This window comes from Tyto alba, unplaced genomic scaffold (assembly GCF_018691265.1).
Source record: "Tyto alba isolate M040663 unplaced genomic scaffold, T.alba_DEE_v4.0 Super-Scaffold_19, whole genome shotgun sequence".
NCBI lineage: Eukaryota > Metazoa > Chordata > Aves > Strigiformes > Tytonidae > Tyto > Tyto alba.
Window position 1 is genome coordinate 13,130,560 of NW_024881281.1, and position 26,218 is coordinate 13,156,777.

Genomic DNA, 26,218 nt, shown 5'->3' on the forward strand with positions numbered 1-26,218 from the left:
TTCTGAGCCAGGCACCAAAACTGCACAGGGCTGCGAGCACCGTCTGGTTTATACAGCAGCAAGTGATGTTTGCTGTTGAAAGCCCATTCCTTTCCTTGCCATTTATAAGTTCTTTTTATTTTTTAATTGCTCCTGAACTTTCAGCTGATGTTTTCAGAGAATTGCCTACAATTGCCTCAAATCAGTCTCTTGAACAGTAATAGCTAATTCAGAGTCCACCACTGTTAGGTGTGTACTTCACTTTATGGTTATCAACATTGAATTTCATTTGCCATTTTATCACCCACTCACTCTGCAGCCTGAAATCCTCCTGCAGCTTTCTCCAGCCACATTTAGATATGCCTCTTCTGGACTGTTTTCTCCACCAGAAAACGTTGTCACTGTGTTATTTACTGACTTCTCACTATCACTTATGAATATGCTGAAGAATCCAGCCCTAGTACAGACTTGTAGCATCTAGCAGGCAACCTCTCTGTATTGCGAAAATTTACCAACTAGTCTTATCTTTGCTCCCCAGCTTTGCAAGCTATTGATCTGTTATAACTCAGTGTCTCTGAAAACTCCATGATAGATCTTTTTAAAAGATTTTTTGGATTACATTATATGGATCAGATCACTGTTGTCCATATACTCCACATCTCCTTCCAAAAACTATAACAGATTTCTGAGCCACAACTTTCATCCAGAAAGCTATATTGTCTCAAGTTATTGTGTTTATCCATGAGTGCCCATTAATTCCATGTTTATTACAATTTCTACCACTTAGCGAGATGCAGAAATGAGACCTCTTTTTTCTGGAGATCCTTAGATGAGTGACTGAGCCTTTCAAAAATGGACACAATCTGTGCCACCTCCGTTCCCCTGTTAGGGAAGTAACAGGTCGCAGTCCACTGTCAGAGGATCAGAGATGTCCTGGTGAAGTTTGGCAAGGGCTCCCAGGCAATGGTCTCTGGTCCTGGAGGTCTGGATGGATGAGGTCTGCAACTTCTCTGAGCTGATTCCTCAATTTTAATTCCTGCCACGAACCCCACAAGGGCTTGAAGGTGGAAACCCTCTGCGCTGTTGCTCCGGTGGCACAGCAGCCTTGTCACGGCAGGGCACTCACTGCCAGCACCACGGTGAATTCGGGCAGTGCTGCTCCCTCTGCCTTCCCAGCCCTCAGCATCCCTGGTGCATCTTCTACAGAGAATACAGATGCTCTGGAAGACTTTCCATTTCTGATAGCTGTGAACAGGGTTTTAATACTAATTTTTGTCTTTCTCAGATTGCTTGGTAAATTTATTTTTGGCCTGCCTTTTGTGGTTTTACATTCCACTTGCTGAAATTCATAATGCTTTCTATTTTTACTGTTCTTTGAAGGTGATTTCCACTTTCTGAATGGCATCCAATAGTCTCCTCTCCTCTGTTTGGTGTCCCTGCTGGGTCCTTTGACCTTCTCAGTATCTGGCTGTGGTTGATTGTATTTATTCCAAAACTTCACCATCGTGTCTGTAAATGGCCTCCCAACATTTGACCCTTTTGCCTGCTCCCTTTAACCTCCTTTTAACAAGCTCTTAGTGGATATTTCCCACTGTTTCTACCCATACAGTTTCTCTGGTCTCCCTGAACATGACATATTCAGGCCTCCAACTTTGCTGCTTGATTGATAACAAAGCTTTCACAATATATTTCTCCTCTCTACCTTATTCCTGACAGCAATACTAGCAATTTAGGTCCTCATTCTTTTTTTTTTTTTTAGGATTTTGAAGTTTTAGAACATCAAAGGATCCCCATCTTGAGGGACTAAGCTGGGAGTTGTGTGCTCCTCTGTGTCTGTTGAACACCCGTCAGGTTTGAGTCTAACCCATCCCCATGCATCACTGTTGTGACTGCATGCACCAGAGTCCTGCTTTGTCTGGGTCAAATGAAAATTTCCGTGTTTGTGCAGGTCCCATCAACTCCAAGTTTCTTCAGCTACTAATAAATCCGATCTCACTGTCTGAACACTGTTCCCCTCCCAGTCACGGAGGCTTGTCTCTGTGAATGGTGTTGGGGTAATTTTGGAGAAGTGTTTTGAAGACTCTGATCTCTTAACCTCCCACGTGACGATGCATGTTTTGGGACACCTTTGGGACATCCACAGGATCACAGCTCCCTTGCTGCATTCACTCCAAGACTGTATTGCATCCATACGGCTGTACCTGGTATCACACATTTTAGGATCCAAACAGCCAGTTACAAAATCCCTCAGCACTGCAGCCTGCCCGTGCCTGTGTGAGACCCCTGCTCTGGTCCACTGTCTGCTGGGGACAGTTCCCCTGTGGGATCCATCACCCCCTTTCCCGGGCTGGGTGTCCTTCTCCCATGACATTTCCCTCCTCTGCAGCACAAGAGCTGCTGGACCAGCGATGAGGGAGTTACAATGTCCCTAAAAGCCTCACTGATGTATTTCTCTGCTTCCCTCAGATATATGTTGTCCCAGAGGACTGAAGCCTGACTGCATCTAGCGAACAGATGGCAAATGATTCTGGGCAAAAACCTGGAAAGTCCCTTTTGTGCAGCATGGCCCTGCACAGAGGAGCGCTCCCAGAAAGCCTGTGTGTCTCTGATATCTTTGTTTCTCTTGTGGCTTGCCTAATTCTTGGTTTCCCAGGACACCCACATGCCCATTATTGCTATAAAATGTCTGCAGACCGTACTTTTAAAATTACTTCTCTCTTCAGCATCTTGACAGGCAGCTTGGAACAGGCTAACATGGTTGTAATGAATCATAGAGGGGAAAAGAGAGCTACGGAGCAATGCAAATCTTGCTGAAAAATTAAGAAATGGTTCCTAAGTGAGGTTTGCACCAATCAGTGTGAAAACTGTCCAAAACAGCTAATTGTACATATCCTTCTTCCAGCTCTGAAAATACCCTGGACAGCTGCTCACTCCTCCAGAGCACCAGCAGGACTCACCTGTGTGGTACAGAGGGTGCTCTGCTCCACCTGCAAGTTGGATTAAAGTTCAGATGCCTGCAGCCATCTATGTTAGCTTTATGTCACCATTTATCCAATGTTTTCATCATAGGTGGCTAAAAGCTGTGCTTGGGTGCTCTCCAGTCATGTGTGCTTGTGCCAGGTTGTGGAGCCAGGGAAGAAGCTGTCAGAAACTAGAGAGAAAAAAAGTGACTTAAGCCTGAATTTATATCCACTTTGTCCCTCTGCAGCCCTGGTCAGTGAGGAGATGCTTGTAACACAGATCTGGCTGGCATGAAACATGCTAAGTCCTGGCAAAAGCTCTCATTATTTATCAAAGATCACCCGTCACAGAGCAGAGGAGGGGGCTGGCACATCTCTCTGGACACCTCGGAGGTGAAGGTAATCCATTTTAAGGACTGCATGACTACAAGGTGTGCAAATCCCACCACACCTGAGCTCATCGTTGTCCTCTATTGCATTTGGTGTTTGCATGCCCTCTCCCGCTGGGTCACACCTCAGAGCAGGCTTTTGTCTGGGCTGTTTCTCAGCTTGGCACACGGCTCAGTGACTCGGCGTGCTTTGTGCTGAGCTGGGTTCCCGTTGCTATAATTTTACCTGTTTGTGTCCCTTAATCTGTATTTGTTCCCTTGGAAGTGCAGGGAGATACATTAGGACAGAGGCACTAGGTAAATACCGCCTGCTCCTCTCCCCGCCAGCGCGCCCGGAGCAGTGATTAACCCTGGGTAAACAGAGGCGACTGCCAGCGAACCTGGGGCTGCTGGCGAGGGGGGAACAGGGGGCCCGCAGCCACTCCTCCCTGGGTTTGCAGGGGAAATAAAAGCCAGGGCCACCAGGCGCATTGCAAGAGCAGGACAGCGGCACGGAGCCGAAGCTCCCATGGCTGGTGGCGGGTGGCGGGGTGCTGTGGCCTGGCTGACAGCGTGCCATGGGCGGGATCAGCTGCCACCCCTATAAATAGGGCTAACGGCAAGCTGCCTCGGCGAACCAAAAGCTGAACTGAACCTCGGAGCGTGGAGGAGACGGCGCGGTCTGGGGTGGGGTGAGCAGCGCCGGGGAAGAGGTGTGGTGTGGGTGTCCCGTGCTGGGCAGCCCGATGCCAACACAGCCCCCATAGGGCTCCAGCACAACCAGGACGTGGCTCACAGTGCTGGGGCAGGCGGATCAGGGGACCCCAGCCGGCGACAGGAGATGGCAGGGGCTCAAGTGGGGCTCCTGGGACCCTTCCTGGAGCCCCCAGTCGGGCCATGCCCCGTCTCTGACTCCGACTCCGACTCCGAGGACGCGGCCGCGGGAGGCACAGGACCTGGTGCCAGGGCGCAGAACCCCTCCCAGGTCATCCACAGTGGCCACTTCATGGTGTCGTCCCCGCACAGCGACTCGCTACCCCCGCCGGCGCCACCACTGCACCGAGCCCGAACGGGCTGACCCCCGGAGCATCGACCCGACCCTCACCCGGCTCTTCGAGTGCATGAGCCTGGAGTACAGGTGAGTCCCAGGGCCCTCTTGCTGGTATGCGTCTCACAAACCCCCCCAGCTCTGAAGACGTGAGGATGTCCGAGCCCTGCTGCCCATCCAGGAATTTGTTGCCAGCTGGCATCCTCCTCTCCTCCATTGGTTCGTGATGTTCAATATGCTCAAGAACTGCCATCCTGGGAGGTTTCAGGGAGAAAATGTTGATACTGGGTTGTTGGCCGTGGAGCCAGATGAGAAGTTCTTCCTCTCTTCATGTGTAGTTTAACCCCCCTCCACCTTGCCATAAGACCTGGGAGTCACTACACCCAGCTGTAGCACCCGCATGGACAGAACCTGCACACTATGCAGAGCAGCAATAACCCTGTGGGCAGCCAACACTCAGTTGACAATCTAAGCCAGAGCAGGAGTCCTGCCTTCCTGTCCTTGACTCTGCCCACACGTCCCAAGGTTATTCCAGGACATGCAGCAGCACTCAGGGCTGGATGGCTGCAGAGGGCTTTGTCCAGGACTTCCTGAAAGCTTCCTTTCTCTCCTGCAAAATCCGATGGGTGACTGCATTGTTCCCCCAACCACACAAATTACCTAGGCTCAGGATGCCAGGGACTTTCTGGTCCCACAGCTCCTCGGTGACAACAGGAGAGCCTGCATTCTGTTTCTTTCTGCCTTGGTCCACATTCTTGGAGGCATCTCCTGTCTTTTGCCAAGTTCCCAAGGTTTTGAGTTCTCTCCAGCATAGCATCAGGCTGACTTGCTCTACTGACATCAGTGTGAAACTGATTGCATAGTTTTCCCAAGGTGAAAACCTGGAATGACAATGTCCTACTGATGTCACATGAAAACAAAACCTCAGCAAAACAGCCTTGAAGAGTTGCCCATTGCTTTGTTCCATGCAGGGTCTCATTCAGTTGCTACCTCTCAGGTATGCCTTGAAGTCCCTGAGTGCTCAACACAATGGAATGTGTGCTCACTGCCAGAGCAACTGTGGTGACTCCAGGCATGGGGACAGCACTCCAAGGGTACTAATTGGCACACATCTGTGTAGATTTAGCCCATTGCTGTTGAAGCCAGTGCTCTGCAGGAGCATGGTGAGCTTCAGCATGGGGTGATCCAGCCAAGGGTCATACTCCCTGGTCAGGCAAGTCACCCTTGAGTGCCACAGGGAACACTGAGGCACTGGTGACCTCACTCTCTCTTGCTCCGACAGCCCCATACTTGCTGTATTCTGATCCTTGCAGATTGGGGCTGGAGGAGAAGACACTGCTCCACCCCAGGGTGCTCAGGCTCTTGACTCACAAGGTGCGCCACAGGCTCCGTGCACCCCTGAGTCCTGGTGCACCCCAGGTAGAGGGGAAAGGGGCAGGGTTCAAGTGCTTGGGCAGGTGGAGTGGACCCCAGCAACTGTATGCCAGACGGAGCTGGCCATTACAGTGCAGACAGGGCTCCATCACTCCAGATAGCTCTACTCCTTGGACTCTTTCAGGGTTTTGCTTCCCTCCTGCACTGAGCATGACAAGCACACCAGCCCCAAGCCCAACACCATGGCAAACAGTAACTGCAGTTGGACAGTAGCCCTCAGTGTGGAGGATCCACATCAGCTACAAAACATTAGTTCCACCACTGATGGCCACCCATGATGTCTCCTGGCTGCCTTGGTGCAAGACTAGGTCTTGCTCAGCACCCATGGGAGCAGTTCTTGGTCTGCTGTGGAGCCAGGGCAGCTTCAGGCCGTGGGACCCAACCAAGGAAACACTGACATTGAATGTTCTCCAAACTTCATGCTCGGTTCTTCTCTTTTGGAGTTCCTTCCATCCTTAGATGCTCTCCTCCTCCACCTCAGCTGTAATGCTCTGCAGCTTGCAAGCACCCTAAAACCAGGATGACAAGCATTGATCAGAGATCAGGTTCAGGTGAACCTGGACGTGAGATGCAGTGCTGGATATGTCCCTCCACAGGTGGGATTGGACTCTGGCTCTAGAGGTGATCATGGTGCTGGCCAGCACCTGTTCAGGCATTTATTTTCTCCCTTTGTAAATCAATGGCAGCTTTCCTAATACATTTTTGACAGACCTGTAAGCGGTAGTTGGAGGAAGATATCAGAGGTGGAAAATGGAGTTTAAAGATACTTGGCACACTTCTACTCTGAGTCTTCTCTGATTTGACACTTCTCTGCATCATTTGCTATTTCGCACCTGCCCTTCCAGCCAGGTTTCTCAGAAAGTGTATCCGTACAGCACAGCCACAGTTGGAGTGGCCAGACAAATGTCCTCCAGTCTTCAGGAGTGCATCCAGTTATGTTGTAGACTAACTCCCTAACAAAGCACAAACAACAGAAAGTTATCAGCTGGGAGGGACCTCTGGAGTTCATAGTCCAACCCCTGTGCAGGGGGCAAAGCCGGGTCGGTTTGCTCAGGGCCATCACTGTGATGGATGGAGACCAAGGACGGTGAGCCCACCACCTGTCCACCCCGTCCCAAGGCTGCACCACTCTCACAGGGAAGAGTGCTGTCCAGAGCTCTAATTGGAGTTTCCCTTGATCCAACTTGTGTCCGTTGCCTCTTGCCCCTTCTCGCTGCATGTCTGAGAAGTGTCTGCCTCCATCTCCTCTATAGCCTCCTTTGGGTAGCTGAAGGCAGTAAATAGATCCTCTTCACCTTCTCTCCTGTGGGCTGAAGAAACCCATCACTCACCCTCCTCTTCTGTCATGTACATTAGTCCCCAACCATCTTAACATCCTCCTCCAAGATCACCCCAGTTTGTAAACTTCCCTCTTTTATCAGGAGGACCAGTCTGGACACAATATCCAGACTTGGTCTTAGCAGCACTGAGTAGAGGGGAACTATCACTTCTCCTGACCTGCTGGCTGAGCTGTGACTGGTGCAAGCTACCCATCCCTCATGGTCTGGGCTCACACCATTTCAAAGGGGATACACTAAACTCTCTTTAAGGAGTATAATTTTTCAATGGCTGTAATGGAACAGTCATTCAGGTAGCTGTAATTCCTCCCCTCTCCAGAATTCCTCCACAGTACTTCACAGACATTTACAGTAGTCCTGTCTCAGCTTGAGCAATTGCCCTGAGGATCTGACATATTATCCCCCCATGGGCTGGACTGTGTATCACCCTTTCACTGGGAAAGGAACACTCTCTCCACATCAAGGCTTGCTTCTAATAATAGTTTCTTCAGATCCCTCAAGGAGAGCGAAATCCCCACACTGAGATCTTCCTCCTGGTGCTGGGGGCTGGGATGAAGCAGTTCCCAGGCCCTTTGTACCCATTTTCCAGGACACTTTCAGCAGCTCTCCTGCCAAAGACTTAACGATTCTCTTCCACTCCTTCTCCTGCAAAGTGCTGCATTTCTTCAATCCCTTCCATAGACTGTTGTTTCTCCTATGAGTGGACCTCCCTTCCACTTGGCCCTGCCATGTTCTCCCAAAAAGCTGACCATGGCGAGCTGAGCTCCTTCAGGAACTGTTACACTTTGGCCTTAGCACGATCTCCCCAGCTGAGCAAGCTCTTTCTCCCCATCACTGCAGTGTGACTCCCCAGTGTCCCGCCTTGCAAAGTGGGTCTCCTGGGCTCACACACCTTTCTGTGACCCACTGCAGGGAACCACTGGGTGACTGACCTGGGGAACTGTCCTCCTGAAGGGAGAAAAACTGGGTGCAGATGGAAACTGCAAGCTGCAGCCACTTGTGGTTTTATCTTGCACATATCTATCTTGTGCTTCAGAAGAAGCCTCCTGTAGCTGTTCCCAGAGTGTGATGTAGATTAACCTCCTCCCCTGGAAATACCGAGGGAAGATTTAGCAGGTAGGGACATCAGACTGGGAAGTGATGCGGAACATTAACTCTGTCCCTCTTGTGATTGAAAACAAGTCAGGCTTCAGTTACACCCTTGCATGCCAATTCCCTACTAATTCATCCTCCTGGCAAGATCATAGCACTCTCTGAGGCTTTCCTAGAAGACATGGAATTGCTACTATAGCTTTGCCATACTCTCTAATTGATTCTCTAATTCACAGTGCCTTAAACACTCACGTACAGGTGCAGAAAGCGCCCAGGCAGAGACCCCAGTGATGCACATGCTGAGCTGCCCTGTCCTCGTTGCCTTGTCTCAGGATTAGCCTGCACTTTCCTTACCCTTCTGGCCAGTAGCCCAGCTCAGCTCACTACAGCGCGTCAAGCATCCGCCCGTAGCCCTGTGCACTAGCTCAGACTGGCTGGAAGCGGCTCAGACCGATGTGGCCCCATCCCCCAGCTGGGTCCACCCCCGTTTGAGGTGGCTCCGGTCTCATCCAAGCCTGTGACTGTCTGGGTGCTGCCGATGCCCTGGAAGGACGCGGGAGGTGAGGGAAGCAGAGCTCGGTGCTGATGGCAGCCCTAGCTTGTCAGATCGCTTCGGGGCTCTGCGGTGAGCTGGGCAGATTCTGCTATGAATTATCTGCATGATGGGCAATAGCGGGCCTGGCACGAGGGAAAGGCTTGTGCTCAGCAGACCCACGCTGCAGTGTGGTTGTGATGTCATTAGTATGCCTTTTCTCTGTCATTTCCCAAGGATTTGGGGGTCATCGTGTCCAAGCAGCATGCAGAGGAGCTGGGCTGGTGCACAAGCCTCCGGAGATCACCAAAATTAATGGTTGTGGAGATGTACTCGGCTTGGCTCACAGTTACCCAGCTTCCCAGACAACTATTTTCAAGAGGATTTAAAGCACTTCCCTTCTCAGCTGGGGCACTTCATGCTCACTTTGCACGGAGCAAAACAGCTGCCCAAGAGGCAGAGCTGTAAGGGCAGAGTAACTCCTATCTGGGAGTAAACACACAGAGTGGGCCCCTGTCTAGCCCCCAGTACTAACACCTTTGTAACAGCACTGCCCTCCAATTACCCCAGATGAACCCATGCTGGCAGCGCTGGGGCAGAGCAGCACAGCAGCCTTTTCGTCCCCGCAACATGGTAAAGAAAAAAAAAAAAAAAATCATTTAGACGGTAGAGATTTGAAGTCATCGTTGAACACAGTCATTTTTTGTTGGGGGTACTTTTCAGGAAAATTGTGGTTAGATTTTTCACTTTCTTTGCCAGACTCTGGATTTTAAAACATAAAAATTCAAGAGAAAACATTACTTTAGTAGCAAAATTTGGGAGAAATGGAACATGAGCTTTTAGGACTTCCAGGAAAGGCTGTCCTCCTTCAGGCAGCCCAGGACCAAGCTGTGTCCCGGCAGCCCAGGGAGCAAGGAGGCTTTGGCAGCCCCGCGGGGGATCCTGTTCCTGCTGCACTTGGGAAGGCCAGGCAGGCTTGTACCTGCCAGAGGTCCCTCAGCTTAGTTGCTCTCCTCCTGCTGCCACTGATTTCTCTTTGTGCAGCCCTGCATCTTGCCAGATCATTCCTCCCTCCTCTTGCTATTGATCGAGAGCAAAATACTCATTTTGCCATGCAAGCAGGGGCCACAACACCTTAAACTTCTGGGACTAGATGAATCATGGAGCAAACGAGCAAGCAAATAATGGACAAAACAGTCAGCGCTGACACACGCTGGGTTTGGTCCCAGTTTGAGCCCTGCTCCCACCTCACCCCATCCCACAACGTCGGAGGTGGGATCTGTGTCCCTGTTCCTCTGATAGTGTGGGGCAGCAGGACCCCCACCCTGTCTGGGACACCCCAAACCTTTCTCAGTGGCTGAGCATGGGGTTTGCATCCATCTCCTTGGGGAGATAATTTCAGGGAAGGGTGGGGCCATTGTCAAGCAGAGCAACCAGGGAGCAAAGATCAGCCTGATAAGCCCCAAACATGAAAGGAATGTTAGTGGGGAAAAAAAAAAGCGGTGAGGGGCAAATCCCAAAGGCATGTCCCCTCCGCGTCCAGGTCCCCCGGCAGCTCTGGGGCCATGGTCCCACCAGCCTCGCGCGTGGCCGTGGGGCTGCCGTCCGCAGGCTCGGGCTGCTCCTTTAAGCTGGCTGTCAGGGTGGGCAGCACTGGTGAGGAGGGTGGCCAGGCAGCCTTGACCAGCAGGACCTGGCCATGGTCCCAGGAAACCTGTCCCTTCCATTGGCTCTTCCGCTTGGCACCACCACACTGTTTGCCTTGTGCTGCTGGGGAAAGTTCAAAAGCCGGGTGATAGCAGTGGCCGGTGCGTAGCCAAGTCTTTAACTCTCTGCAGGCTGGAGCCACAGGGACACAGGTCCTTCCCCAGCCCCTGGGGCTGTGGGTTGGGCTAGGTCTCCTTGGGGAGACCATCCCCATCCACTCCTGCGGGTGGGAGCACCCACTCCCAGGCAGGTCTCCGGAGCCAGAGAGGACCTTTGTCCCTCGCAGTGAGATCCTCTCCCCTCTGCCCCAGCGCCCTCCCTCTGGCCGCAGAGCCATGCAGGGCCAGCATGGGGGTCTCAGTGCCTGCACTGCTGCCTGTTCGGGCTGCCTGGCTCTAATGCTGAGGAGCAGCAACAAGCCACCTGCCCGCTGGGCTGCACAGAGCCCTGAGCCGAGCTCCGGGCTGAGCTGGGACACCTACAGAGGGAGAGACCCACACCTGCCGTGCCACGCCACGCCGTGCGATGGGAGGCAGATTTCAAGGCAGGTTAATGCAGAATTGGCCAGAGTCCCTTGTTCAACAGTTCTCAAAGGTTTCACAAGCTGGAGTGAACAAGTCTGTGGCTTCTTAGAGCATTAGCTGGGCACTGCTGTCATCCTCAGCAGCTCTCGGGGGTCATGGCCCTGTGGCATCTTGGGGTGCACCTGAGGAGATGCTGCCAGTGGGGGGGACACAGTAGCCCTACACCCAGCCCAACCTCTACCTTTCCTCCTTCCTGCACATGCCAAGGATAAGTGGGACTCAAAGCAGCACTGAGATCTTTAAGGGTCAAACTCTTGGCTGGGGAGGGATGTGGGCGTCCCGGGGAGGGATGCCATGCAGCTTCCAGCCCACTCTCAGAGGGCCCCTCCGTGCAGCTGGCATTGCCCCGAGGCCATGCCCTGGTGGGTGGGAGAGCTGAGGCAGCCGCTGGGCTTGCAGGGAGAGGTGAAAAAGACCCTGAAGTAAGGCAGAGGGACCCCAGCCTCCCCCACAGAGCTCCCAGGGCAGCAGGACCCTCAGGACCTCCCCAGTGGGTACATGCAAGGAGGTCGTGTCCCTCAGTTGGAAGGAAACAAGACGATTAGTGACATGAGGCTGCTCACACTGCAGGCCCCGTTAGGGACATCACCGCTACTGTGACAGGCTGCAGAATGAACTTGGCTGCCTCTGGGAGCTGGGAAATGGGAAGGAGGGAGCCCAGCTTGGGCTGGGGGCTGGGGTGAGACGTGAAGGTTTGCAGGGATGGGTGTGGAGAAGATCCCAGGGCAGTGCTGGGCTGAGGGCAGAGCTGGTGCCGCTCTCTGTCCTTCCTGGGGCAAAAGCAAGTGTCCCTGAATGTCCTTAACACCCTCCAGCTCGCTGCGCTGCCTTCTCAGACCCGTGCAGGTGGCTGCCCCTGCCTGCCCGGCTGCCTCTGCCTGCCCCCCGCTGAAGGCAGCGTTTCCAAGCCTTGCCTGGCTTTAAAAGGAGGGTCAGAAATAGCTGCCCAAATGCTGCGATGAGGCAAGAGCCACAACAACACATGTCCCTGGGCGTCTCGCCTGGGCAGGACACTTCCCCTCCCGACCCTGGGGCCGCGATGCAGCTGTCCTGGCCAAGGCCAGCGGCGTGCCTGCTCAGAGCCAGGGTTCAAGCCTCAATGAATCAATTCTTCCACGTGATGTGCTTTAATCCCAGGGGCTCAAGAAGCCTTGCGTGGGTCTGTGAAGCTCACAGTTTAGGTCTGTGCTGCTCTCGGGGTGAACAGGAGCTCAGGGTGCTCCTGGGGTACTTCTATAGGCAAGCAGCCTTAAGAGGAGGCATGTGTCTGCGCCTGCTCCAGACTTGTCACCACACTGGTGGCTCCAGACATCTCTTGAAGCACGGCCCCCTCGGGAGACACTGAACTGGGGGGGCTCTGGGATGGTTCCCTTCAGACTCTCCTTTGCTTGCTGTTTTAGTGGGAAGCTGGTGTCTCCAAAGTGGAAGAATTTCAAGGGGCTGAGGCTGCTTTGCCGCGATAAAATTCGTCTCAACAACGCTATCTGGAGAGCGTGGTATATCCAGTGTGAGTATGGGGCCCGAGCCTGCTCCATCTGCCGAGTGCCAGGCAAAGCCGGGTGGGATGAGGCAGAGATACACAGATGTGTGAGCAGCCCCCCCAGCCCAGGGATGGAGCTGTGGGTAAAGGCAGTTGTGTTTTCCCCTATGCAGCTGTGGAGCGGAGGAAGAACCCTGTGTGTGGCTTCATCACCCCGCTGGAGGGGTCGGAGGCTGATGAGCACCGAAAACCAGAGGTAGGTTATGATCTCTCGCAGGTCTCTGGGCCAGGAGCAGGTCTGGGTGGCACAGGTGGGAGCTGGGGACACACAGGGAGCAGAGCTCGTCTTCTATAGATTTGCTGGGAAAAGTGTTTCTGATGTGGCACAAGGAAACCAACCCTGGCTGTGGGGTGCTGGGGCTGGAGGGCTCAGCTGTGACCCCCTGTCTTGCCCCCCCAGGCTGTTGTGCTGGAGGGCAACTACTGGAAACGCCGCATCGAGGTGGTAATGAGGGAGTACCACAAGTGGAGGATATACTACAAGAAGCGAGTGAGTAGCTCTGCCCATGCTGCTCCCCGACCTGTGCCAGTGCCAGCAGTAGAACGGGACATCAGCATGCCCGACGTGGAGCTGTGGATGACCAGAAGTGGGATGCGGCAGGCTCTTGCCAGAGTGGGAGGGATACCGGCTGCCCCCATGGTGGTGGTGGAGAGGAGCTCAGGGGGGACCCCATCCCCAGCCGCCCGCGGTGAGGCAGTGTGCTCTAGCAGCCTGACCCCAGCTAGCTGTGCCCGTGCCCGGTACGTGATCTGGGGGCTGGGTTTAGCAGCACACCCACAGCACAGGTATTGGGGTGGGTCAAGGAGGGCCACAGCTCACCCACAGCTCCGGCTGGGCTGGGATTTGCTGGCCATGTCTACCCTGGCACCACGTGCTGCCAGGCGGGCCGGGTGGCTCCGTGTCACTCTGGATGCCTGCTCTTGAGCGTGCTGGCACCACGACCTTGGCTGCTCACCACATGAGGTGGGGCACGGTCCAGCCTCATCCCCAGGTGCTCCCTTGGGAGCAGTGAAGGCTGGGGCTGCCACAGGCAGGCAGGGTGCTGGCAGCATCGCACCACCACACATCACTGGTCCCACCGCTGTGGCAGCTGCTCAGCCCAGACCCTGTAGAGTAATGGCAGATGTGAACTTGTGGCAGTGACACTGAGCCCCCCAGGGACCCCCCTCTCCAGTGCTGCCCTCCTCTGCCCTGCCCCTGGCTCTGCCCCACGCTGTGCCCACCCTGGCTGGGGGATGACGCAGGCTGTCTTCTTCCAGCTCCGAAAATCCACCCGGGAGGGAGAGCTCTCCAGTCCAAAGCAGGTGAGTTTGCTGGGGAAAGGCAGGGAGGGGGAAAAAGGGGGATGCAGTGCAGACCCCAGCACTGGGCAGCTTGGGAAAAGGGCAGATGAAAGCTCCAAGGCATGACAAGCACAATGGGATGGGATAACCAAGCACTTGGGATGCCAGATTCACCCTCCGGAAACACCAACATAAAAGGTGTGAAGCTTTGGCGTGATAAACGCCATGGAGAGCATGGGATCTGCCAGGGAGAGCAGCTGGGGAGCCAGGCATGGACCCTATGTGTGAGAGGTGCCCTCCTGGCTCCTTTGCTCCATCTCATGAAGGATGAGGACATCTGGAGACCAACAGAGAAATGGTGTAACCAGCTCTTCTGCAACGTGGTTCCCATGCTGCTTGGGGATGAGGAAGAGGAGCCAGGGGGTAGGCAGCACTTTGACTTGGACACCTTCCTCTCGGACATCTCTGACACCCTCTTCACCATGACACAAATGTCCAGCACCCACCAGGCACTTCCTGAGGACGGTAGGTGCCCCAGACCATGCTCTAGCAGGGTGTGGAGGAGGAGGTCCAGGCGGGCAGCACACACTGTAGCACCTTGCTGCCTCTTGGCTTAGCCCCTGAGAGCTGCTGCCTGTGTCCTTCGGGCACACAGGATCCCCTGGAATCCCTCCTGGATGAGGGGATGCACCCACCCTGCTCAAATGGAGCTCTCACTACATTTGGGCAGGGCAGGAGCATCCTCTCTTCCAGAGGCTCTCTACATACCAGCCAGGGCTGTCCCAGGTGGGATGGGCTGAGCTGTCCAGGGAGCACTGGCCCCATGAAGGACCGTGTACCAGACCCCAGGGCAGGGCTGCCATCCCTGGGTAAGCAGTGGGAAGATTCTGCCTTCTGTGACCACTCTTTTCTGGCCCTGTCTGACCAGGTCCCAGAGCTCCTGCAGCACCAGGCAGGTCGTCTGCCAAGGATCAGCCTTTCCCTGGGGTTCCAGGGCACTGGATGAGGTCCCAGAAGTGCTGGTGGCTAGGGTGGTGGGGATGGGATGGCTCTGGGTCTCCACAGGGTGGGCACCCATCTCCCTGCCCATGCATGGCTGCAGGGCAGTGTGCAGGGGCACAGGGTGACGCTGGAGTGCCAGAGGGGTGGCAGCCAGGCAGCTGTGAGGTCAGTGGTGGGAGAAGCCCTGAAGGGGAGTCTTGGGGGTGCAGTGGCTGGGCCCCTATGTTGCAGCTCTGCCCTCTTCCAGCGTATGTTGGGAATGCTGACATGATACAGCCAGACTTGGCACCCCTGCAGCCCAGCCTGGATGATATGGACATCTCAGGTAAGAGCCAGCCCCGATGCGGTACCACATCCCACACAGCCCGACATGCTCTGCACCTCTGGCAGCCCAAAATCAGGGGGCCAGAGGGTTGACCAGACAGCAGCAGGAGCTGCTGGGGCAGCCAGAAAGCATCAGGCACACACTGGCACGGAAAAAGCAGCATGCATGGGCCACTGTGCTGCAGCAGGCTGTGGGACAAGGGCTTGGCATTCCTGCCTGCACCTGGGGCAGAGCCATGGCAGGTCGGGAAGGACCTGGCCAGGAGGGGATTTCTGCAAACATAGGGTCTGTCCAGACGTGCCAAACCACCTTATTTTGGCTGCAGAGAGGGGAAGGACAGTTGTCCCCCACAAGAAGAAGGAAACCTCTAGAGAGCAGGTTCTGTGCTGCTGTGTCTCCCTTCTCACCCCACTCCCCGGCCAGCCCCAGGCTGAGCAGCTGGGGGGTTGGTTCAGATCTGGGACCCCATGTTGGGCTGTGCTACGTCCCCTGGGACCAATCGCTGTCCCTGTCAGGCTGGCCCAGGGACAAACCTGGCACTGGTGTCCAGATGGGGCAAGGGAGCTGAGGCGGGGAACGCCGGGAAACAGGCAAGAGCAGCCTCCTGCCATGGGGCTGACACCAGCACTGCCGGGCAGGCTCTGAGCCATCAGTGTCCGTGAGCACCGTGGAGTCAGCTGAGACCTGTCCTGGTCCCAGCTGTGCAGTGCAGTGTTCCCATACGCCAGGGCAAGGCGCCACTGGTGCACGCTGCACCAGGGACCAGCTCTGCCCTTGAATGTGCCAGGGCTGGTGGCCTGGGCACGCTTCGCAGGGCGGGAGCCAGTGTGGGTTGGTGGCTGCAGCCTTGCCAGGCAGCTGGTGGCCTCAGGCAGCACTAGTATCTCTAGACCCCTCTGCACATCTCTGAGTACCCTGCGAGCTCCATGACCGGTCTCCACTTCCTTCATCAGGAGGAAACGAGGGTGCTTGCACCATACGGCTGTGGGATGATGCAAGACCAGACGCTGGCAAGGAGTGGGATGGGGCCCACTGGTGTGCCAGGGCAGGCAGTGGGGTGTTCCAGGGATGGATGGGGTGGAAGGGCTTTTGCCAGCCCTCCACAGCTCATTCCTTCCAGAGGTCCCACCAGAGTGAGCTGTGCTGGGAAGAGGGTCTGTGCCCACTGCTGGCCTTTTGCTTCCTGTGCCCCCTTTGGGTGTCAGTTGCTGGGAGGTGGGACTGCTCCAGATGGGTCAAACTGACACTTGGCAAGCGTGCCTTACCCTGAGAGGTCCTGCACGGTGCTGGAAAACTGCACCAGCCCCTTTCAAACAGCATCTCGCCGCAGCAACCCCAGCACCTCTCTTTGTGGGCCCAGCTGCCATTCACGCTGCCCGAGTGGCACAGATTCATGCTCAGCAGGAGATGGCAAGGGGCACAGCGGTGCCCATCTGAACCAATATATTTCCATGAACAGCCAAGTTGCTTTTATTTTCCTGGGGGAAAAGCCTGCATTTTGCTCCAGAGTGCTGCCTGGGAAGGGGATGGGTCTTACTGCAAGGCACCACATCGCAGGAAAGCATTCTCATGCCCAGTGGCTCCACATGGGGTAAATGCTGGGGAGGGTCCCAAGTCCAGCTGGGGTCAGGGACAGCATCCCCAGTGTGGCTCATTGTCTGCCCAGACGGAGGCTGCTGAGCACGGCTGGAGAGAGGCTTGTGTGCCCCAGGGCAGGGCAGCACCCTGCAGGGTGCTCAGACACCCACCAGTGGGAGTTCCGTCCTGAACCTGGCATTTCCTGGGGTGTTGTGTGGAGCAGCACGCCCCAGTGATGATGAGGTTACAGCCCCGGGACAGCCAAGTGCTGCATGCAAGTGATGTGTGCGCTGGCGGGACGCAGGGGTGCAGCGAGCTGCGAGGGCGTGCGGGGCGGCGGCGCAGGAGCAGAGAGGTGTGCGCACACCATGCAGTGGGCAGTGTCAGCGAGGTGTGGTCACAGAGCTGTGGGGGGAGTGGGGAGAGGAGGCGAGGGGGTGAATGCTGGCTGCCAGAGCTGCAGGTACCAGCCAACCCAATCATGTCCCCAAGGCCACTTTTCCAACAGGGCATGCGGTGGCTTTTCGTGGCTTGGCAGCAGAGATCCCGCCAGCAGCCTCAGGCAGAGCACCACGGTGCAAGCGTGCAGAGTGGGCACCGTGACGGTCGGTGCGGGGCTCCCGCAGGGTCACAGGGCTGTCACCGTGTCTGGTGGCTGTGGCAGAGCTCAGAGCCTGTCAGTCAGCGTGAGCAAACTAATCTCCAAATGAGGAAGCACCTCGTGTCTGCAGTGGGTGCCGGAGCACGGTGTGGGGTGGATGGAGAAGCCCTGATGGCAGAGTCAAGGGAGCAGCCCAGCTCTGTGCCCTGCTGGCAGCGCACTCCAGGTAGGACCTGTGCTGGGCACTGGGGCACTGGGGACTGGGCTGGCCGTCCCACGGGGTGGCATCACCCCGCCATGCTACAGGGCTCTCCCAGAGCCTGAGGCCAATGCTGGAGGGTCCTTGGTTTGGGATCGGGCTCTGTATCCCCGATCCCACTGGAAAGCAGCCCCAGGTTTGAACGGGATGCCAAAGATGTGGTGTGCTGACCGCATGGGCTCTTCTCCATTGAGCAGCAACATGCCCTGGCCACACTGAACTGCCTGGGAGCAGGTCAGGATGATACGGTGCTGGAGAGGACAGTGGACAAGAGCTGGGGGATGAGGAAGGGGCAGGAGAAAGGGAGAACAGGGTTCCCAGGGGTTGCCAGCCACCTTCCATCCCTGCAGCACAGTAAGAGGCACAAGAGGAATCGAATCTGCAGAGCTGGGCACCAGAAATGCCTATAAATACCCACAGAGTGTGGGTCGCAAGGGACAGCCTGGTGTGAGCACGGCGGAGGGCTGGGGGCAGCATGGAGCTGGGTTCTGGGCCCTGGGGAGGCTGAGACCCTGCCTGGCAGCGCCGCGACCCGCACTGAGCGCCGGCCCATGGAGGGGCAGGGGTGGCTTTGCCAAGCTCCCGGGCGTTCACCGTGTCCTTCGGGGGGGGGAAGGGGCAGTCCGGGGGCTGAGAAGGGCAGCTCAGCGGTGGCACTGCCCTGCCTTGCACCCTTTGTTGGTAGCACATGGCACTGCCAGAATTGTCACTGTGCTCAGCCCCATGGCATCCCACTCTGCTGACACGCTCGCTCCTCCGGTGTAGATTCAAAGGGTCTCAGGCCTTTGTGGGTCCCAGCCAGGGCACCCCAGGCACTGGGGCCTGTGCCACATCCTGGGGGGAAAGCAGAGCCCCGGCAGCCCTGCTGGTGCCTGAGGTATGGCTGCACACGTTGGCAGGCAGAGCCGGGATGTGGGGTTGGCCGGGCTCTGCCAGCAGCAGCACGGGGCCTGGAGGCTTGTACCGGCCAAGAGGTCGGGAGCACGGCCAGGTGCTCCCCGGAGGGGATGTGAGCACCTGTGTCCCAGGGGGGTTGCTCGGGCAGAGAGCCTGTGCCAGGGGCTGTCGGGCAGCTGTCTGAAAACCCAGCCAGCGCTCCTGCTCCATCCTACAGAAGAGCATCCAGAAGCCCCATCCCCATCCCGCAGTCATCCTCTCCAGGGAAAACCCTCCCAGTGGTGATGTCCGAGCCAGTGCTGGCACAGGCAGCAGCGGCACTGGCACCCAGCCGAGATGTGTGTGGGGCTGGTGTGACCGGGGTGCTCATTTCACCAGAGAGGCAGCTGCCCAAAGTGTCGGGCCAGCCCTCTGCGTCGCGGCGTCTGGGGCTGTGGAAGGAGCAGAGTTGTGGGAAGGGGAGAGGAAGGAAGAGGGAGTCGCTGCAGGGTCATGGGGCTCGGCTTCGGGAAGGCGATGGGATGTGGTTAGCCGCAGGCTGCACGCACGGCTGCACCGGGGTGAGGAGGCAAGCCCTCGCCAGCACTCCGGGGGGCCATCCCCCACAGCCTGGGGATGCTGCGACCGGCTCCTCTGAGCCCCGACCCAGCTGTGGCTGCCCCGCAGCTTGGCTGCTGTGGTTCACGAGGAGCCACGCACCTGCCTGGGAGCAGCCCTGGCGCGGGAGCATGCAGTGCCCTGCTGGGTGTTGGGGACAGGGATGGGGTCCCCACCCTTGGGTGGCACCCCCGACGGGTTTTCCTGTCCCCATGCATGTGGCAAGGCTGGCCCCAGGCGCGTGGGCTGCCTCTTCCCTCCGTACTCCAGCGTTTCACAACCCGGGTGCCAAATCTGCTGGCACAGCTGAGTGCTGCCCCAGTCCTGCAAGGTGAAGGTGGGACTAGCAAGTCCCCCGGCAGTGCTGGTGACAGGGTACAGCTCTACCTCGCATGGCCCCAGGGCTTGTCACCCCCTCTCTGGGAAGGTCACTTCATGCCCATCACTCTCTCCACTTGGCCCTGCAGATATCTTCAGCCATCGGCCACCACCGTCACAGACGCAACTGGGCTACCAGGAGCCATCCTGCTTTGTGCCCATGGCTGAGCCCCTGTTCAGCGGTGAGGGGTCCCTGATGGGTGCTCGGGGGCTGTCCCTAAGCTCCGAGGCCCCGCTTGCGCCCAGCACCCTCCTCCAGGTGAGCGAGATCCCGGCTCGCTGCCCACAGCTGCCGGTGCCCCAGCCGCCCCCCGTGACCCTCCCGTGTCTCTCGCAGCCCGGCGGTGCCTCCCAGCTCAGCCTCCACGGCACCTTCCTGGGCACCGAGCTTCCCCCGGCCCCCCTGCCCCCTGAGACCCCCACCGCAGCACCCGGTGCCCTCAGCCCCCAGCTCCGACACAAGCCCCTGCTGCAGTACGGTCTCCCCAGCAAGTGCCTCAGCCTGGAGCCACCGGGATCCCACTACACCCCTGCCAGCCCGTCCCCTGGGGCACCGCTGCTGAGCCTGGACCCCCCGTTCTCCCTCGCCTCGGCCCCCCGCTCCAAGTTCCCCTACGTCAGCTCACCCGGCCCCTCACTTCTCACCCACCCCGCCTCCCCGCTCTCGGCACCCTGCTTCGCCCCCCGCACCCCAGGGCTGGGCTACGCCGCAGACATGGTGCCCCCGGGTTACCCCGGCCCGGCTGCCCCCCAGCTCCTGCCCCCCACCCTGCTGCGCGACCCCAGGTTTGCCCCCCTCAAGGGGCTGCCCCAGGGCGGGGGCGGGCAGCCGAAGGCAAAGCCTGGCAGCACCAAGGCGAAGAGGCTGACTGGACCCCCCGCGCCACCCCACCTGGCTGTGCCCAGCCCCTGCCTGAGCCAGCTGCTGACCGCAGGTAACGGGGCCGGGGGCTGCTGGGGGGACGCAGGGGCGAGCCGGTGGCGGTGGGGGGGGGATGCTATGGGGGAGATGAGAAGGGGGATCCTGCTTTCTCTCTGGGGTCAGAACGCTGGGGATGCTGGGCAGGGTTTGTGGCTGTCCCCATGGTGGGGCAGCGCCAAGCCCAGGGGTGAAGCCATGCCTGGGGGAGCCCCCTTGGCTCCAGCAGCCTGGGGAGGGAGATGGGGCCCCACTTGGCCCCAGGGCTTGGCTACAGGTACTGCTGCAAAGTCCCTGTGTCCCCAGCCTGGTCTCCGTGGCTCTGTTGGCCTGGATGGGTTGAGGGGTCACCCATGTCCTGCCCGACCCATTGCCCGTGCGTGCAACAAGACGGGTCCCACGGAAGCTGTCATGTCCAGCCCCTCTGCTTGGCTGGGGAGGGGCTGGGGGTCCCTGCCAAGGCTCCCAAGGACATCCCCACCACAGAGAGCAAAGGCACCTCTCTCCAGGGGATGCTTCACCCTTCTCTGGGGCAGACAGGAAGGCAGGGGGTTGCAGCAACACTGATGCTGGGGGCTGGCTGTCCCATGGGGCAGGAAAGGTGACCCGAGCCCCAACACCCTCACACAGTGGTGTCCGTCTTCTCCCTGCCCTCTTGCAGCCAAGCAGGAGCCCCCCTTGGATGCCCCTCGCACGATGGGTGCAGGACTCATGCCCGCGTCCCCTCTCTCCCCGGTGAGCACTAGCCTACCCCCCGGGTTGGGAATTGCTCCCCCGGGTCAGAAACTGCCCTCTCCTGGTTGCTGGGGTAGGGTTAGAGATGGGACAGGTGGGGACATGGGGCTCTGGGGGGTCACCCTTTGCAATATGGGGCTGGAGAGGCACAGGGCAAAGGAGGGGGCATGTGGCCAGGCTGCCAGGGAGACGGGAGTCACCTGAGTGTTTTCTCCCATAAAAGAAACAGGGCAGAGGTGGGAAACACCCCACTTGCAGGGTCCCTTTCCTGCCAACGCCGCCCTGGGGCGATGGGGCTGGGGCTGCCCCTGCAGATGGTAGGATGAGGCTGCATGTCCTCCTTCCCAGTCCCCTCACAGGTGTTTGGCTGTCAGTGTCCAGGTACTGACCAACCAAAGGCGAAGGTCTGGTCCCCGGCATGCGTGGGGTACTGGTCGCCCAACCTCCCGCTTCCCTCTGCCTTCTCCCAGCAGCAGAGTGCTGTCCCCGAAGTCCCTCCCACCTTCCTCTCCAGAATGGCCCAGTTGAGGCCAGGACTGTCTCCTGGCTCCAGCCCTTCCCAAGCAGCGCCAGTGCCGGTGCCACTGGCAGGCACCCAGCCAAGCCCACTGCTAGTCCCCAAGGTGGAGCAACTGTCCCCCACGTCGGCTTGTGGTGAGTCTGGGGCACCCCAAGGAGCTCCACAGGTCACTGTGTTTCTTGCAGGGAGCTGGGACCAAATACTGCAGGAATGTTTCATTTCAGCTTCAATCCCAGCTATTTACATTTACCCAACTAAGCACGGATGATTTCTTTCTGTGGGGGCGGCACAGCCCCTTAACCTGCTTCCTTCTACAGGGGCAAAAGCAGAAATAGGAAAAGACAAAAAGGAGCAAAATCTCAGACTGTGGTTTTGAAAACCCAGAGCTTGGTTTTTGAGTGGGAAGCACCCTGCTTTCACCTTCAGAAACCAGAGTGGCAGCTGGAAGCCAAGCTCTAATGTCATTCCCAGTTTCAGTTTGGTGCTGCAGGCTGCAGCGCTGCTGTCCTCACGACTCTCCTGATGATTTCCGCTCCAAGAAATGCTGGGAATTTAAAATGTCACGTCCCAGATGTTCCCATTTCTGAGCGGTTGTAAAATGAGTGGGATTTGGGATAAGACAAAGCAGTACGGTGTGGTTGCAGGCTGGGCCAGAGCATCCCTGACAGATAAGCGGGGTGGTTTCCCTGGGCCCGGGGCAGTGCTGCAGGCTGCTCCTCTCTGCCTGTCCCAGCGTGGGACCCTGGTGCCAGCCCATCATGAGGGGCTGCTGCTGCCCCTCTCCCCGGAACATCACCTTTCCTTTTCCAGGCAACGACTGGCCCAAGCCCAGCCAGGCTTCCCCAGGACCCACTGTAGGTCTGGGTGCTGGCATCTCCCTGCACCACCCCCTGTCCCGTCGGGGCAGGACCGAGTCCAGCAAGGTACGGCAGGAGCAAGTGCTGCCTTTGCTATGGGGGCACCATCTCCATATGCACTTCACTTTCCCGCTGCCCCCCGAACTTCCCCGCCCCCCCATCACTGCGAGCCTTGGGCAAGCCTGTCCCCGATGGGGCTGGTGGCCCAGGGCTGTCCCTGATGCCAGGAGGTGCCTGACGGCACTTACTCACAGATGGAGAGCCGCCGCATCACACACATCTCTGCTGAGCAGAAGAGACGCTTCAACATCAAGCTGGGCTTCGACACACTGCACAGCCTGGTGAGCACATTGAGTGCCCAGCCCAGCATCAAGGTGAGAGCCCGGGGCTGCACGGACAGGCCAGCCCTGGGCATGAAGGGACACGGTGTGTCACCTGGGGGATACAGAAGCTGCCAAGGCTTGGCAGCAGGGGACACGGCACCTCGCACTGCCAGCCCCGCTGCACAAAGTGCGGGGTGCCCCCTGCCCTGCCCACCCCAGGGGCTCCCTTCGCTGTCTCGCCCCACGGGCCCGCAGGTCAGCAAGGCCACCACCTTGCAAAAGACAGCCGAGTACATCTGCAAGCTGCAGCAGGAGCGAGCGGCCCTGCAGGACGAGGCGCAGAGGCTGCGGGAGCAGATCGAGGAGCTCAATGGCTCCATCAAGTAAGGGGGGCATGGCCGGGGCAGGCAGGAGGGGTGGCCAGGCAGGGCAAGCAGCGGCACTGGGGAGGCAGCAGGACACAGCAGGTCTCCTGAGCACCTCCCAGCAGCTGAATTTGACTCTGTCCCTCCTCAAACCCTGTTTGGGGAGGGATGATGCTCAAAAGGCAGCGCTGTGCGGGAGCAGAACATGGGGCCATGCCCCACAGCTGCCCTGGAAGGGGGACACTGCCTGCCCACCCCTGTGAGAGCTGAAATCCTGCCAGAGTCTCCCCCCATGGGACAGCCCCCATAGCTCCAAGCCTCCCAAACCCAGGGCACTGCTTGTGCCCCACAGCCTGTGCCAGGAGCAGCTACCAGCCACAGGGGTGCCCATCACACGCCAGCGCTTCGACCAGATGCGCAGCATGTTCGACGAGTACGTCCGCTCCTCCACACTGCAGAACTGGAAGTTCTGGATTGTATCCTTTGGAGCCAGTGCCTGCTGCTTGCTCTGACCCCTACACCAAATGCCAGGTCCTCTGGTTCACCCACTGCTCCCGTGTCTGTGGGGTCACTCCAGCTTGAGAGGGTCTGGGGACCACAGTGAGATGTTTCCCAGCCAAGGGTACATGGTGGGAATGTGCTGAGATATCGTGGTTAGAAGGAAGCTTCTGTTACAAGGGAGCAAGTGGAGTAAATGATTAGTCCTTGGGGAGAAGGAAAGTCACTGGCAGAGCTAAGCTCACGCAGGAAAGAGCTCCTGGTCATATGGGAAATGGCTCCGAGAGGCAGCAGCCATCAACTGCGGATTAGGAAAGGTCCAGACGCAAAGCTGGGGACGTGATGGCTTGGTCTTGATGGCTGTGTGACACAACCTGGAAACTCAGGAGTGCCCATGCCTGGGACAAAGTCTGGGCTCCACACAGTGGAAAGGATGGAGACCGAAGGCTGGGGAGTGGGTGGTCAAAGGGCTGGACCTGCTTCTCCATGAGTAGAGATGAGACACACTGGGACCATTAAGCCTGCAGAGACTGTGAAGTCTACAGAATCCCAAGTGGCAGAGGGATGGGCAGGCATTGCTGCCCACAGTTTGATCCAGTACTGGCAGGCTGGGCAAGGCAGAAGTGGTTCCTGATGCAGAGTTAGTGAGCACTGTGGAGGTCCTTCCACAGGACACTGGGTGTACTAAAGGCAACATGGGCTCCAGGACATGCTCGTGGTAGAGGTGTCTCCTCTGGATTACTACATGCACAAAATCCCCAGTCCCCAGCAGTGGTCGGTGCAAGCTGGGAGCACCAGGGGAGCACACTGGACACACCACTGTCGTGCCCTGCTCCTGATCACTTCAGAGGATACTGTTAGCTGGCTCCTTGATCTGCTCTGGAAGAGTTGCCTTGTGTCTGATCAGCCATTTCTGGCAGCTCCAGTTGTGACAGGGGGTTACACATCTCTCCCACTGTCCGGGTGACACTCAGGTCCCCATCACCCCAGCTGTACAGGCCGGTGCCCAGCGTGGTACTGTTCTGAGGAAGGCACCCAGCAGGCCTGCCCCATAGCCAGGCAGGGAGGTTTGTCCTGCTGGTAGCAGGGTGCTGCCCGCACCTGGAAGGTGGGAGACCATGGTCTTGGCAAAGTTGGTCCTTAACCCCTCTGCTCCCATCAGTTCAGTATCATCATCCGGCCCCTCTTTGAATCCTTCAATGGCATGGTCTCCACGGCCAGCATGGAGACCCTCACCCAGACATCTCTTGCCTGGCTGGACCAGCACTGCTCCCTCCCAGCGCTTCGGCCAAGTAGGTGGCCCTGAGACCATCTGTGGCAACCTGAAGAAGCTGGGCTGGTCTGCTGGCATAGACTGATGAAAAAGCCAAGGGGAAAAGGATGAGAGTGTGCTGGGGAGGCAGTGGGGCTGGTGCTGTGCCACACTTCTGCCACATGGGAAGGAAGCAGCCACAGGACATCCTGGGGCTGCGTGCTTGGCACTTTTCCGCACTCTTTGCAGACCCACGCTCCAGCTGAGCTGGCTGCTGCTGCCCTAAACCCAGAGCCCGTGTCCTGGCTGTGCAGGTCTCAGCCCTCCCCAAAGCCCCTTTGCCCTTTCTGCTGGGGGCTGCGGCGTGGAGCTGTCGTTGCGTTTCAGGGAATGGAGCGGGGATGAGAAGAGCCGTGTGCTCCAGGATTTAACCCGTGCCCCTTCCAGCCCCCAACGCATGGCGGGGGGGTGGGTGTGGGGGGTGCGTGGGGGGTGTGTGTGTGCAGCTGACACGTCTCGCATCTCCCCGCAGCCGTCCTGAGCTCCCTCCGCCAGCTGAGCGTTTCCACCTCCATCCTGAGCGACCCAGCCTGCCTCGCCGAGCAGGCATCGCGGGCGGTGGCAGGGACGGGGCGCGGCGGCGGTTCCCCCTAGCCGCCCCCCGGGGGGGGCTCTCCCAGCCCTGCCGAGGGCCCGCGGTGCTGCCCGAAGAGCACCTGCCACCGCCGGCCAGGAGCCCCCCGGGCAGGGGCAGCGCTGCCCGGCGGTGCCAGCGGCCGGGGGGGGGGGGGACCCCTGGCCCGAGGCGGCGGTGGGGTGCGCGCCAGAGCGGGGGAGCAGCGCACGGGATGCTGCGCGGCGTGGGGGGGGGGGGGCCCGGCCGGGTGATAAAGCAGTCGGGTGGCCCACAGCAACCGGCGTGATTCTGCCTCGGGTCTGCGCTGCGACTGGGCAGGGGGGAGGCGGGGGAGGGACAGGTGAAGGCAGGTGGGGGAAGGGGGGAAAAGGGGTGGCGGGTGAGGGCAGGGGGGGGCAGGGGGGGGTCAGTGCCTATCCGGGGGCGGGGGGCGGAGGGGTCAGGGGCGGGGCAGTGGGGGTCGGGGCGCGCCAGGGGGTCAGTCCCTATCCAGAGGGGGGGTCGAGGAGGTCAGGGGGAACGGGGGGGGGGGGGGGGGGCCGGAGGGGGTCAGTCCCTATCCAGGTTGGGGGCGAGGGGGTCGGAGGAGTCGGGGGGGGGCAGTGGGGGA

General features: G+C 58.3%; 1 protein-coding gene across 1 annotated transcript; it reads left to right on the forward strand.

Moving 5' to 3' along the window:
• The first annotated feature begins 4,148 nt into the window (after positions 1-4,148).
• On the forward strand, positions 4,149-25,884 carry MLXIPL (MLX interacting protein like). The gene is given in 18 exon segments (XM_033007153.2): positions 4,149-4,343; positions 4,345-4,445; positions 12,442-12,548; positions 12,695-12,777; positions 12,982-13,071; positions 13,842-13,886; positions 14,192-14,390; positions 15,115-15,192; positions 19,592-19,761; positions 19,840-20,437; positions 21,083-21,156; positions 21,627-21,810; positions 22,487-22,599; positions 22,788-22,907; positions 23,112-23,239; positions 23,574-23,697; positions 24,882-25,011; positions 25,504-25,884. Coding segments are annotated over 18 exon segments (2,661 nt in total). The 3' UTR covers positions 25,626-25,884.
• Positions 25,885-26,218: the final 334 nt, after the last annotated feature.